General features: G+C 50.7%; 1 protein-coding gene across 4 annotated transcripts in view; it reads left to right on the top strand.

The window, feature by feature from the left end:
- The first annotated feature begins 625 nt into the window (after positions 1–625).
- STRA6 (signaling receptor and transporter of retinol STRA6) overlaps positions 626–13,170 on the top strand; it is a 32,679-nt gene continuing 20,134 nt past the window's right edge. Inside the window, exons 1-2 of one of the 4 annotated variants that reach the window (XM_012518842.4) lie at positions 626–731; positions 10,937–11,059. In XM_012518842.4, the coding sequence (XP_012374296.1) occupies positions 10,953–11,059 (107 nt within the window). In that variant the 5' untranslated portion in view covers positions 626–731; positions 10,937–10,952. Of the gene's footprint in view, positions 732–9,981; positions 10,178–10,905; positions 11,060–13,170 lie in introns of those variants that run through there. The other 3 variants (XM_023584112.3, XM_023584113.3, XM_023584111.3) reach the window with 3 other exon arrangements.

Below are 13,170 nucleotides of genomic sequence, written 5' to 3'. Positions count from 1 at the left end.
CTTGGGCCTTTGGAGAAAGTCACCTGGTGTGCACCCTCTGTCCCCCTGTTCCTGATTCTTTTCCTGGCCAGCTTGCGAGTCTGGAGGCATCCTTGCTCACACCGCAGAGCCAACCCTCCCCGGAGCAGGTGGGAGCTCCAAGCTGGCCTAGTTCCAGCTGAGGAGGTATTTGGGCTCAAGAAGTGGGGCCCCACTGGATGGAACGTGGGAGAGTGTGGGCTGTGATGTGGACCATTGACCATGAGGTGCAGCGGTGCTCAGAGATGTAGTCACCAAATGCAATGAATGTCTTATGATGATGGGGGGAGGAGTGGGGTGAGGGGGTGGGGGGTAGACGGGGACCTCATATTTTTTTAATGTAACATTAAAAAAATAAAGACAAAAAAAATAAAATAAATTCAGGAAAAAAAAAAAAAAAGAAGTGGGGCCCCTCTCCCAGCCACATGGCCACGCAGTATCCTCAGGTCTTCAACCCAGCCCCGCCTCTGCCCCACCAGAGTGGGTGAGGGGCGGGGCCAGGAGGGTGGGTGGAAAGCAGTGGGCGGAGGACTTCCGGGGAGGTGGCGGACTAGAAAGACAGGGGACTCTCTTCTCCTCCAGCAAAATAGCTAGAGGACAGGCTGAACCAGTCTGGGAAAAGATCTTCTAGGGTTTAGGACACCGGGAGAAGACTGGACACCACCCAGAGGAGAAAGGGACAAAGGAGGGAAACCGCATCAGCAGACGGAACCGTGAGTTGAAACCTGCGGCTGCTGCCGCACCCACCCCACCCTAGAGGCACTTTAGAATTCTCGGCCCCGGGCCTGAGGCTACAGACAAAGGGCTCCAGGGATCTACCACCCCAGGAAAGGGGAGAGAGAGACACAGCCTAAGCTGACTCAGCTTCTGACCCACAGATTTGATCTGTGGTGTCCCCAGAGCCCTTCCAGGCCAGGTGTGCTGTTCTTTGCCTTGGGAGCCAGCGAGGGGTTAAAGGATATGCAACCCTTGCGATCTCCTCTACTAATAGGGACTGACTGTTGAGGACTCAGGGGAGTGGAAAAGGGAGGCGGCTGCCAGAGAAGGCTGAAGAAGTGTCTCAGAGAAAGTTTGAATTACAGGGCTCATAGCCTCAGGACAGGACACCCTATCACATTGATCAGGTCTGTGTTGCAACAAATACCCTCTGTCAAGGAATTGAACTGAGAGCTGCCAAAGAGCGCCATCTGCTGGCAGACCAAGGAAGTGTGCTCAAGAAAATTAAAAATAAGTAGGAGAGGCTTTTGCTGGCCTCTATAGCCACCCTCCACAAGGCCCTAAGAAGAGACTCTACGACCAATTACTGGGTCCAGTGTCCAGTTTTGAACAATCAGCAAGACAATCCTAACAATCCAGGTCAAGCCAAGAATCAAAGAGCAGTGGTAACAACCAGCCTCCTGCCACTAAATTCCTACAAAAGAGAAAGAAATTGAGCATCTGAGTAAAAACTACATCCTAATCAGATGCCTAGATGTCAGCAAGAAGTTATGAGCCATACTAAGAAAGTAGAAGACATGGCCCAAGAAAATGAATATATCAAAGCCCCAGAAGAGAAGCAGAATTTGAGAGAAATAATTGGCAAGATGCACACATTTTCCAAAATCAAATAAATGAGTCAAAAGACAATATGGCCAAAGAGATAAATGACATCAAGAAGACATTGAGTGAGCACAAAGAGGAATTTGAAATTCTGAACAGAAAATAACAGAGCTCATGGGAATGAAAGACACAGTAAGTGAGATCAAAAACACATTTGAGGGAAGTGGACTTAGCCCAATGGATAGGGCATCTGCCTGCCACATGGGAGGTCCACGGTTCAAACCCTGGGCCTCCTTGACCCATGTGAAGCTGGCCCATGCGCAGTGCTGATGTGCGCAAGGAGTGCCATGCCACGCAGGGGTGTCCCCCGCATAGGGGAGCCCCATGTGCAAGGAGTGTGCCCTGTAAGGAGAGCCGCCCAGTGTGAAATAAAGTACAGCCTGTCCAAGAATGGTGCTGCACACACGGAAAGCTGACACAACAAGATGATACAACAAAAAGAAACACAGATTCATGGTGCCACTGATAAAGATGGAAGCGGTCACAGGAGAACACACAGTGAATGGACACAGAGAGTAGACAACTGAGGGGGGGAGAGAAATAAATAAAAAATAAATCTTAAAAAAAACACATTTGAGGCATACAACAGCAGACTCGAAATGATAGAAGAAAGAATAAGTGATACTGAAAACAGAACAGCTAAAATTGAAGAGAGAAAAGAATATAAAAATTGAGCAGGGGCTCAGAGAGTTGAATGACAACACAAAATGCAACAACATAGGTGTCATGGGAGTTCCAGAAGGAGAAGAGATGGGAAAAGGGGCAGAAAGAGTATTTGAGGAAATAATAGCTGAATATTTCCCAACTCTCATGAAAGAAATGAACTTACATGTCCAAGAAGTACTCTGTACCCCAATCAGAATAAATACAAATAGACCTACTCCAATACCCATACTACTCAGAATGTCAAATGTCAAAGAGAAAGAGAAAATTCTCAGAGCAGCAAGGGAGAAGCAAACTATTATGTACAAGGGAAGTCCAGTAAGACTTAGAGCAGATTTTTCTTCAGAAACCATGGAGGTGAGAAGACAGTGGTATGATACAATTAGGATACTGAAAGAGAAAAACTGCCAGCTGAGAATTCTTTATCCAGCAAAATTGTTCTTTAAATATGAAGATGAGTATAAAATATTCACAAACAAACAGAAACCAAGAGAGTTTGCAAAGAAGGAATGCACCTTTGTAGGAAATATTAAAGGAAGTCTTAGAACCTGAAAGAAAAAGGAGAGACAGGCTTGGAGGAGAGTATAAAGAAAGAATAGCAGGAAGGATAGCCAAAAGCATTAAAGAACAGACAAAAATAAGATATGACATATGAAAACCAAAGGATAAAATGGAGGAAGTAAATAGTATGTTACAGTAATATCATTGAATATGAATGGATTAAACTCCCCAATCAAAAGATACAGGCTGACAGAATGTATGAAAAAACATGAGCCATCCGTATGCTCCTTACAAGAAACTCACCCTAGACCCAGGGATACAAATTGGCTGAAAGTGAAAGGTTGGAAAAAGATACTCCACACAAATAATAACCATAAAAGAGCAGGGGTAGCCATACTAATATCAGACAAAACAGACTTTAAATGCAAAAGATTATAAGAGATACAGAAGGCCATTATATATTGATAAGAGGATATATTACCAGGAAGATATAACAGTCATTAATATCTATGCACCTAACCAGGATGCCCCAAAATACATGAGACAAATGCTGGGAAAATTACAATACTTGTTGGAGACTTCAACACCCCATTCACATCATTAGATAGAACAACTAGACAGAAGATCAACAAGGAAACAGACACCTTGATCAATATGATAAACAACTTAGACCTAACAGACATATACAGAGCACTGCATCCAAATTCAGCAAGTTACACATTTTTCTCAAGTGCCCATGGAACTTTCTCCAGGATATACTACATGTTAGGACACATGCAGCTCTCAATAAATATAAAAAGATTGAAATTATACAAAGCACCTTCTCTATCATAATGGGATGAAACTGGACATCAATAATAGACAAGAAAAAAAGTAAATTTGCACATGTGTGGTGGCTGAACAACACACCCCTAAATAACCAATGAGTCAAAGGAGAACTTGCAAGTGAAATCAATAAATATATTGAGACAAATGAAAACAAGAACACAACTTATCAAAACTTACGGGATACAGCAAAGGCAGCCTTGAGGGGAAAATTTATAGCTCTAAATGCCTATATTAAAAAAGAAGAAAGAGATAAACTCAAAGATTTAACTGAACAGCTAGAGAAATTAAACAAAGAACAACAAACCAATCCCAAAGCAAGCAGAAGGAAAGAAAGAATAAAGATTAGAGCAGAAATAAATGAAATTGAGAACAAAAAACAATAGAGAAAATCAACAAAACCAAAAGCTGGTTCTTTGAGAAGATCAATAAAATTGACAAAGAAAAAATTTGGAGAGGATGCAAATAAGTACAATCAGAAATGAAAGGGAGAAGGTTACAACCAACCCCACAGAAATAAAAAGAATCATAAGAGGACATTATATGGCGGCAGATTTGGCCCAGTGGTTAGGGCGTCCGTCTACCACATGGGAGGTCTGCGGTTCAAACCCCAGGCCTCCTTGACCCATGTGGAGCTGGCCCATGGGCAGTGCTGATGCACGCAAGGAGTGCCCTGCCACGAGGGGTGTCCCCCGCATAGGGGAGCCCCACGTGCAAGGAGTGCGCCCCGTAAGGAGAGCTGCCCAGCGCGAAAGAAAGTGCAGCCTGCCCAAGAATGGTGCCACACACACGGAGAGCTGACACAACAAGATGACACAACAAAAAGAAACACAGATTCCTGGTGCCGCTGACAACAGAGTGGACAAAGAAGATGCAGCCAATAGACACAGAGAACAGACAACCGGGGTGGGGGGGTGGAGGGGAGAGAAATAAATAAATAAATAAATAAATCTTTAAAAAAAAAAAAAAAGAGGACATTATGAGGAACTGTATGCTAACAAACCAGACAACCTAGATGAAATGGACAAATTCTTAGAAATGCCCAAACAATCTACATTGATGCTACAAGAAATACAAGAACTTAACAAATCAATCACATTTAAGGAGATTGAATCTGTCATAAAAAATCTCCCAGCAAAGACAAGTCCAGGACCAGATGGCTTCACAGGTGAATTCTACCAAGCATTTTGAAAAGAATTAACACTAATTCTGTTTAAACTCCTCCAAAAAATCGAAGAGGGGAAAATTACCCAACACATTTTATGAAGCCAAAATCACCCTAATACCACAGGCAGATAAAGATACTACAACAAAAGAAAATTACAGACCAGTCTCTCTAATGAACATAGATGCAAAAATTCTTAACAAAATACTTGCAGATTGAATCCAACAGCATATCAAAAGACTTATACATCATGACCAAGTGGGATTTATTCCTGGTATAAAGACTGGCTCAACCTAAGAGAATCAATCAACATGACACACCATATTAACAAATTGAAGGAAAGAAAACACATGATAATCTCAATCGACATAGAAAAGGCATTCGACAAAATCCAGCATACTTTTTTTGATAAAAAACACTTCAAAAGATAGGAATAGAAAAAAAATTCCTCGATCTGATGAAAACCCACAGCCAACATACTCAAAGGGGAAAGGTTGAAAGCTTTCCCTGTAAGATCGGGAACAAGACAAGGATGCCCACTGTCACCACTGTTATTCAATATTGTACTAGAAGTTCTAGCTAGAGCAATTAGACAAGGGGAAAAAAAAGGCATCCAAATACGAAAAGAGGAGGTAAAACTCCTCTTTTGTGGGGCATATAGGAACCTATGTTTTTTATTTTTTATTTTTATTTATTTATTTTTTAAAAAGATTTATTTATTTATTTAATTCCCCCCCCCCCTTTCCCCGGTTGTCTGTTCTCTGTGTCTATTTGCTGCATCTTGTTTCTTTGTCCGCTTCTGTTGTCGTCAGCAGCACAGGAAGTGTGGGCGGCGCCATTCCTGGGCAGGCTGCACTTTCTTTCGCGCTGGGCGGCTCTCCTTACGGGGCGCACTCCTTGCATGTGGGGCTCCCCTACACGGGGGACACCCCTGCGTGGCAGGACACTCCTTGCGCGCATCAGCACTGCGCATGGGCCAGCTCCACACGGGTCAAGGAGGCCCGGGATTTGAACCGCGGACCTCCCATGTGGTAGACGGACGCCCTAACCACTGGGCCAAGTCCGTTTCCTATGTTTTTTAAATGTAAGATTTTGTGTGATCTATGTATCTTTTAAAAATAAATTAAAAATATATTTTTTAAAAACCCAAAATAAAATAAAGTAAAAATAAAACTCTCACTGTTTGCACATAACATGATCCTGTACTTAGAAAATCCTGAAGTATCCATGACAAAGTTTCTTGAGCTAATAAATGAGTTTAGCAAAGTGGCAGGATATGATTAACCCACAAAAATCAGTAATGTTTTTACACACTAGTACTGAACAATCTGAGGAGCAAATCAGGGGGAAAATTCAATTTTCAACAGCAACAAAAAGGCTCAAATACCCAGGAATTAATTTAACCAAAGAAGTTCAGGACTTATATGCAGAAAACTCAAAACAGTGCTAAAAGAAATTTTAAAAGACCTAAACAAATGGAAAGACATCCCATGTTCATGGATTGGAAGAATAAATATTGTGAAGAAGTCAATCTAACCCAAACTGATTTATAGATTCAATGCAATGCCAATCAAAATCCCAACAGCTTACTTTATAGAATTAAAAAAGGGAATTACCAGATTCATTTGGAAGGGAAAGTGTACCCAAATAGCCAAAAGCATTCTAAAAAAGAAGAGTGACTTGGGAGGAATTTCACTGCCTGACCCTGAAACCTATTACAAAGCTGCAGTGGTCAAAACAGCATGGTACTGGCATAAAGATAGGTACATAGATCAGTGGAACAGAATTGAGAACCCAGAAATAAACCCTCACCTATATAGTCAACTGGTTTTTGACAAACCTACCGAGTCAATGTGAAAGAGATGAAACAGTCTTTTCAACAAATGGTGCTGGGAGAACTGGATATTTATAACCAAAAGAATGAAAGAGGACCCCTATCTCACTCCCTATACAAGAAGTAACTCAAAATGGATCAAAGACTCAAATATAAAAGCCAGGGCTATAAAACTACCAGAAGAAAATGTAGGGGAGCATCTTCAAGACCTTGTAGTAGGTGGTGGTTTCTTGGACCTTACACCCAAAGCACGAGCAACAAAAGAAAAAATAGATAAATTGGACCTCCTCAAAATTAAACACTTTTGTACCTCACAGGACTTTGTCAAAAGGGTGAAAAGGCAGCCCACTTAATGGGAGAAAATATTTGTAAATCACATATTTGATAAGGGTTTAATATCCAGAATATATAAAGACATGTTATAAGCCAACAATAAAAAGACAAATGACCCAATTAAAAATGGGCAAAAGACTTGAATAGACATTTGTCTAAAGAAGAAATACAAATGGCAACAAAACAAAACAAAACACACACATGAAGAAATGCTCAGCACCACTAATGATTAGGGAAATGCAAATCAAAACTACGGTGAGATGTCATTTCCCACCTAGCAGAATGGCCACTATTAAAAAGACAGAACTATAAGTGTTGGAGAGGATATGGAGAGAGAGGAACACTTATTCACTGTTGGTGGGAATGCAGAATGGTACAGCCACTGTGGAGGGCTGTTTGGCAGTTCCTAAAGAAGCTGAATATAGATTTGCCACGTGACCCTGCAATACCACTACTGGGTATATAGCCAGAAGAGCTGAGAGCAGTGACACGAGCAGACATCTGCACACCGTCGTTCACAGCGACATTATTCACAGCTGCCAAAAGTTGGAAACAACCCAGGTGTCCGTCAACAGATGAATGGATAAACAAATGTGGTCTAGTCACAGATGGAATATTATGCAGCTGTAAGAAGAAATGAAGTTGTAAAGCATATGACAACACGGACAAACCTGGAGGACAGACACTATGTCGTGTGAAACAAGCCAGACTCAAAAGGACAAATACTGTATGATTGCGCTACTATGAACCAAATATATTGCGTAACATATTGTATGATTAAAAGAAAACTTACATGTATCCAGTCCATTTGAATGACAAATGTATGTTTTTATTCAACTGCTTTTTCTTTTTAGTTGTTTTATATTTTCAGTTATTAAATGTACAAAATAAAGTTAAAAACAGACTCTGAGAAAAAAAGGACAGCAAGGGGGGGCCGTGGGGTACCTGGGCTGTCTGCAGTTTCTCTGCGCTTTGCCCTCCTTGTTACAACCGTCACTGGAGCGCGGCTCCACATTCCTCACCCATGATGTCACTGAGAGGAGGGAGGAGAAGCCCATCATCAAAGAACCTCCAGGCCAGATGGCACGTCCCTCTTGGCAGCTGCGAGGAGGCCCAGAGAGGGGAAGGGACTCAGTCAAGGTCACACAGCCCCAAGGCTCAAACTCCGGAAGGCTGCCGACACCGCCAGGGTATTTCCACTGCCCTGACCTGACCAGCCCCTGCCTGTCCCCAGCCCTGCCCTGACCAAGGCACCGGGCACAGGCCTCCAGCTGCCCTCTGCTGCTGTGCCCGCACCAGGCGAGAAGAAGGCAGCCCGCCACTTCCTCACCTCTGCTTAGGTCTCCCTGGGGCTTCTGCATCTCCCCAGTGTGGAAGGAGGTGGGGGCGTGGGTGCTGTGCCGGGGGTGCTGTCAGGAAGGGAGTGTGCCTGGACCACACCCCTCTGCTCCAGTATCCCCTCTTCACTGACCTAAACAGCCCCCCCCCATTTTACCTGCAGCGCTCATGGCACAAGACGCTCCGTCTCCCCCATCCCTCCGCTAGATAAGTTCCCTGAGGTCAGGTCCTCACGCACCTGCATCACCGCTACATTCTCAGCAAGCACAGGCGCTGGCACGGAGTCAGCAGGCAATAAATATGTGCTGAACGGAGGAATGAACCAGCGCGGGGAGGCAGACCCAGGCTCCCTCCAAGGAAGAAACGCCCAGGCCTTGGAGGGGACGCGAGCTCCCGCTGTGGACTGGTTCCCGCGAGGGGAGGAAGGGGGACCCTGGAGGGGCCTGCCACGGCCAGGGGTTGGTGGTCCCTGGACTAAGGGTCTGAGCAGAAGGGCCGTGGAAAGCGCAGAGTGGGGCTGCACAGGACTGTCCCGTGGGCTGTGGCGGTTGCCAGAACTGACAATGGCTTTGCCAAAACTAATTTGTGGAGTCCCTCGGGCCGTGTGCCTGGGGAAGGGGGGGAAGGAGTGAGGAAGAGGCCGGGTTCTGCCCACAGGGAGCTCGCGGCCAGGCCCGGGAAGCTCCTGTGATCCCCTGGGATCAGGCAGGGGGGCCAGTGTGGGCTCCCGCATCAGTGAAGTTCAGCTGTGAGGCGGCTGTCGCTGCCCTGACCTATGGGGGGATGGGCAGCCCTCCTCCCCGAAGAGGGTCCACTCAGGAAGGACGGGGAGGACCTAATGCCAAGGGAGGACTCAGACCCTAGCCCTGGCAGACGGGCCTGGCCGAGGAATTCTGATGGGGAAGCTTAGGATTTCCAGCCCTCTTCACTCTGAGCCTCCCCATGCTGTTCCTTCCCCCATGCAGTTCCCTCCATCAGGAGCACACGTCCTTGCCTCTCCCTGCTCCCCTTGCCCCTCATCCTCTGCTGCTGCTGCGTGGGTTTTTCCTTCCCTCCAGCGCTCCCCTGCAGGATTACTTTCTTGAGGAATCCCTCCCTGATCCTCCCAGACCAAATCAGGTTCCCGGTGGTACACCCCATGCCCGCGCCCACGCCTTCCGTTTCGAGCCCTCAGGCTCTCAAGGTTATTGACTGACTTTCCGCTACTGAACTGCAGTCTCCTGTGCCCCAGCGCTCAGAACTGCCTGGCACGTGGCAGGTGTTCAGGAAACCTACGTGGAAGGAAGGAAGGAAGGAATGTTTTGAAGTTTGTTAAAAGGACGCCTCGGCTGGAAGGGCCAGGGCCCTGACCCCTGCGGGGTACTCAGTGTCCTCAGGCAACTCCCGGCCAGGCCCAGGAGGGGACTCGCGGGAATCCCTGCAACCAGCCTCAAGGTTCCGGGGCCCTGCACCCCCACCCCCGGGAAGGGACGGGAAACTGCCCTCTGCTCTCATCTGCATTTGGGGCTGGGGCGGCGCAGGAGGAGAGCCTGCCTGGGGTGGGGGAGGGTCCGCATTCCTGGGGGAGGCGCAGGAGGCCTTGCCCTCCTCCCCCCCTGGGAAGGCCGGGCGGAGCCTGTCTTGCCCACTGGTGTGGGTCTGGATCATGTTTAAAGGACCGACTTCCGCCTTGTGGGCGTGAGTTATCTCCTTGTGAAATCAAGTTGGAGAAACAGAAAGGTTTCACCAGTGAGACACATGTTTCCTCCTTCGTGGAAACCCCAGGAGGACTGGACGGGCTCCCCCTGCCTCCGCCCCGGCCGCCCGCGCTCCCGGGCTGCGGGAAGGCTGGACTCGCACAGGGGGCCCTGCAGACGCGGCGGGCAAAGGTCTGGGGGCTTGGGGGCAGGCGCTGGAGGCAGGTATGTGTGCGCGGTCAGGTGCCCGGGGCCAGTCCTGACCATGCCCCTCGGGGGGCTCTGGCCGCCCATGGAGCTGGCACCCCTTACTCCAGGAAGGGGGCTTTCCAAGGCCTGCTGTACGTTCCCGTCACTGACGCCCAGAGGGGCCAGAGTGGGGCAGGATGAGGCTGGGGGATGGTCTTGAGAAGCCCAAACAAAGGGGGGCTTGGGCTGGACACCGGGGAGTGGGTGGGGGCAGGGCGGGAGCCCAGCTGGGACCCCCCAAGACCCTCCCCGCCTCCCCGATCCTGCTGAGCCGGCTGCAGCCCGCCTGCCCTTTCATCTCTGCGCCCCTTCTCTCGGTCCTCCAGGTGTCTGTAGGTCCCTCAGGGTGCCTGGGGAAAGGGAAGGAGTAGGGGTATCTAGAGGCTGCTTGGACTGAGCAAAGCTTTGAAAATGGCCCTTTGGGTCAAGCTCTGCTGGTAAGATGGACAGACAGACAAACAGATGCTCTAGCTAGAGTCCCAGGGACCCCGAAGGGGGTGCAGCTGTCTCCTGCAGGACCCGGCGAGCCTGGGCCAGCGGGCCGGGAGGGGGCAGGGAGGCCTCCCCCCGCAGTGCCCGCCTGCCCGGGCCCTCACTCCAGGCAGCGCTTTTCCCAGAGAACTGAAAGCAAGAAAGTAACCTTCGGGATTAAAGAGAAAAGTTTCTTTGTTTTTGGTGTTTTAAGCCTCTTTTCACATCTGCAGCCGCTTTTTTCCTCTTGTCTGGGGGTCAAAGGAGAAGGGCCGGGAGAATGGCGTCCCCGGCGGCAGGCAACCAGACCGCGGGTGCTGCAGATGACTACGACAGCAGCTGGTACATCGACGAGCCGCGGGGCGGAGAGGAGCCCCACTCGGAGGCGTGAGTATGGGCCCGGCCCTGTGGCCCTGTGGGGTGGGACGGAGGTTACGAGTCGGGGGAGCCAGGCTTTGGGCCTGAGCTCCTAAGATCTAGTCTCCAGCCCCACCTCTGCCGCTCCTTTGCTGTGTGACGCTGGGCAAGTCACGGCGTCTCTGGGCTTTGGCCTCCTCATCTGTTAAAGAGAACAGCAGCCCCTGCCCTGCTGTTAAGATACTGGAGGTGGGGGACCTGGGCCAGGCTGCTATCCTGAAAGCCTCCCGTGTGGTATGTTCAAACTAGGCATTCCTAGGCCCCATCCTTGCAGATCCACTTGGAGAAGGCCTGGGGTGGTCCCGGGTAGATATCCTTTTAGCCGCTCGCGGGTGAGTCTGGCCTGTGGTCTGGGTGGAGAAGCACTGGAGGGGTGGAGGAGGGCTGCGCCTGACCTTCAAGGGGTTGCTGGTCTCGGTGGTGACCATTTGGGGTGTGGCGTTTGCTAGAGTCAGGTTCTCTGGGCAGGCGGGGGAGAAAGCTGGGTGGGGGGCCATGGTGGAAAGAGCCGCCCTGTTGTCTTTGGATGGCCTCGGAGCCTCGGGCGGATGAGGTCCTGCTCTCCTTAGAGCGCCCAGGCCAGCCCTAGGAGGGCGGGAGGAGGCAGGGGCAGCCTCCGCCCGCCCCAGCGGGGCCTGAGGCCTTGGCCCGGCTGCCTCCGCCCAGTCCTTCTCTAGCTTTGTTTAGTCCGGGCACCCTGGCGGAGGAGCTGGGCCGCTCCATGCCCCCCCCGCTCGCTGCCAAGGACGCCCGGCCCGTGTGGGACCCAGAGCTCAGTTCCCGCCCTGTTGTTCCCATCCCGGTCCACCCCCACCTCCCTGCTCTGTCTGAGGGTTGGGGAACTGGAAAGGTGAGGCTGGAGGGCAACGGAGCCAGATGTGAACACATCTGTTTTGCATCAACAGCCAACGCTGGGGAAGGAAAAATGCTGGTGTGCTGGCCCGGGGGCTGCGGCCTGGCCCAGCTTGGGTCAGCTCATCTCATAGGGCCAGAGGCCCCACCCAAGCCTGGGGGGGAAGGTTAGCTGTTTGGAGAACTTGGGTTCCTGACCACCTGGAAAACTGCCCTGGTGGCAGCAGGAGTCTGCTCCCACTCCTGACCTTGAGAGCCTGCGGGCTCCCCAGCTCCCTGCTGGGGGGGTGGGGTAGGCAGGTGGGATGGGAAGGGGCCCGGAACTGTGAGGAGGCAGGTCCCGGCCTAGTTAAAGCTGCATCCCTGGGAGCCTCAAGGTGAGGTGAGGCAGGGTCCCGCCGCAGCCACAGAGCCGGCCTTAGGGTAATGTAGCGTCCAGGGCAGGGACGGGGCGGTTCTAGGAGCGGGGAGGGCTCCTCTAATGCGGCAGCCCCGGGAATTTGCAGCCGCCTCCTTCTACCGCAGGAGGAAGAGGTTTGTTCTGCGTCTACTTAGCCAAACCAGCTCAGGCTCCCTGCCCCAGACCCCAAGGGTGGGAGGGGGAGGCCTGGGGCCCAGGGGATCCCGGGGAGGTGAGCTTGGGCTCAGCTCTCCCGCTGTGCTTCAGAGCTTAGCAGAGCTCTGGGTGGCAGCTCTTCTCTGCGCCTCAGGGTGCCCCGGCCCAGGCTGGGGTCGGGGCTGGCAGGCACTGGTGACTGGCTGGGTGGCCTCGGGCCCCTGGTCCCACCTATCCAGGCGCCCATGTGGTGCCAGGACCTGACAGGAGGTGGGTCGGGCCGGGTCTGCTCTGGGCATGGACCACAGGAGCTGAGCTGGCCCTCCTGACCCGCCACCGGAGGCCACTCTGGCCAGAGGGTACAGGCCCCGCCTACCATGGGTTGCTAGACGTGCGCTCACGTGCTCTGTGCTCCCCATCAAGGCGAGCTTCCCGTCCGGAGCCTGGGGACCCACGCACACCTGCCGCAGGTGTCCGGGATGTTACTCACCTCCCCACCACTCAGAGGGCTGCCCGGGAAGGTGGAATTGGGGGGCTTCCTCACAGCCTCTCCTCCCACTTAGGGGGCAAACATGACGGTGATCTGCTGCCCTTTTGCAGTTGGCAGTGAGGATGCCGGGGCAGGGCGCCGGTCCTCCTGAGCGCTCCGACCCCCGGCGCTCCCGCCCTGGAC

The sequence above is a fragment of the Dasypus novemcinctus genome, chromosome 3, assembly GCF_030445035.2.
Source record: "Dasypus novemcinctus isolate mDasNov1 chromosome 3, mDasNov1.1.hap2, whole genome shotgun sequence".
NCBI classification, from domain to species: Eukaryota; Metazoa; Chordata; class Mammalia; order Cingulata; family Dasypodidae; genus Dasypus; species Dasypus novemcinctus.
The sequence above is the reverse complement of the archived record's forward strand: the minus strand, read 5'-3'. Positions and strand labels throughout refer to the sequence as shown.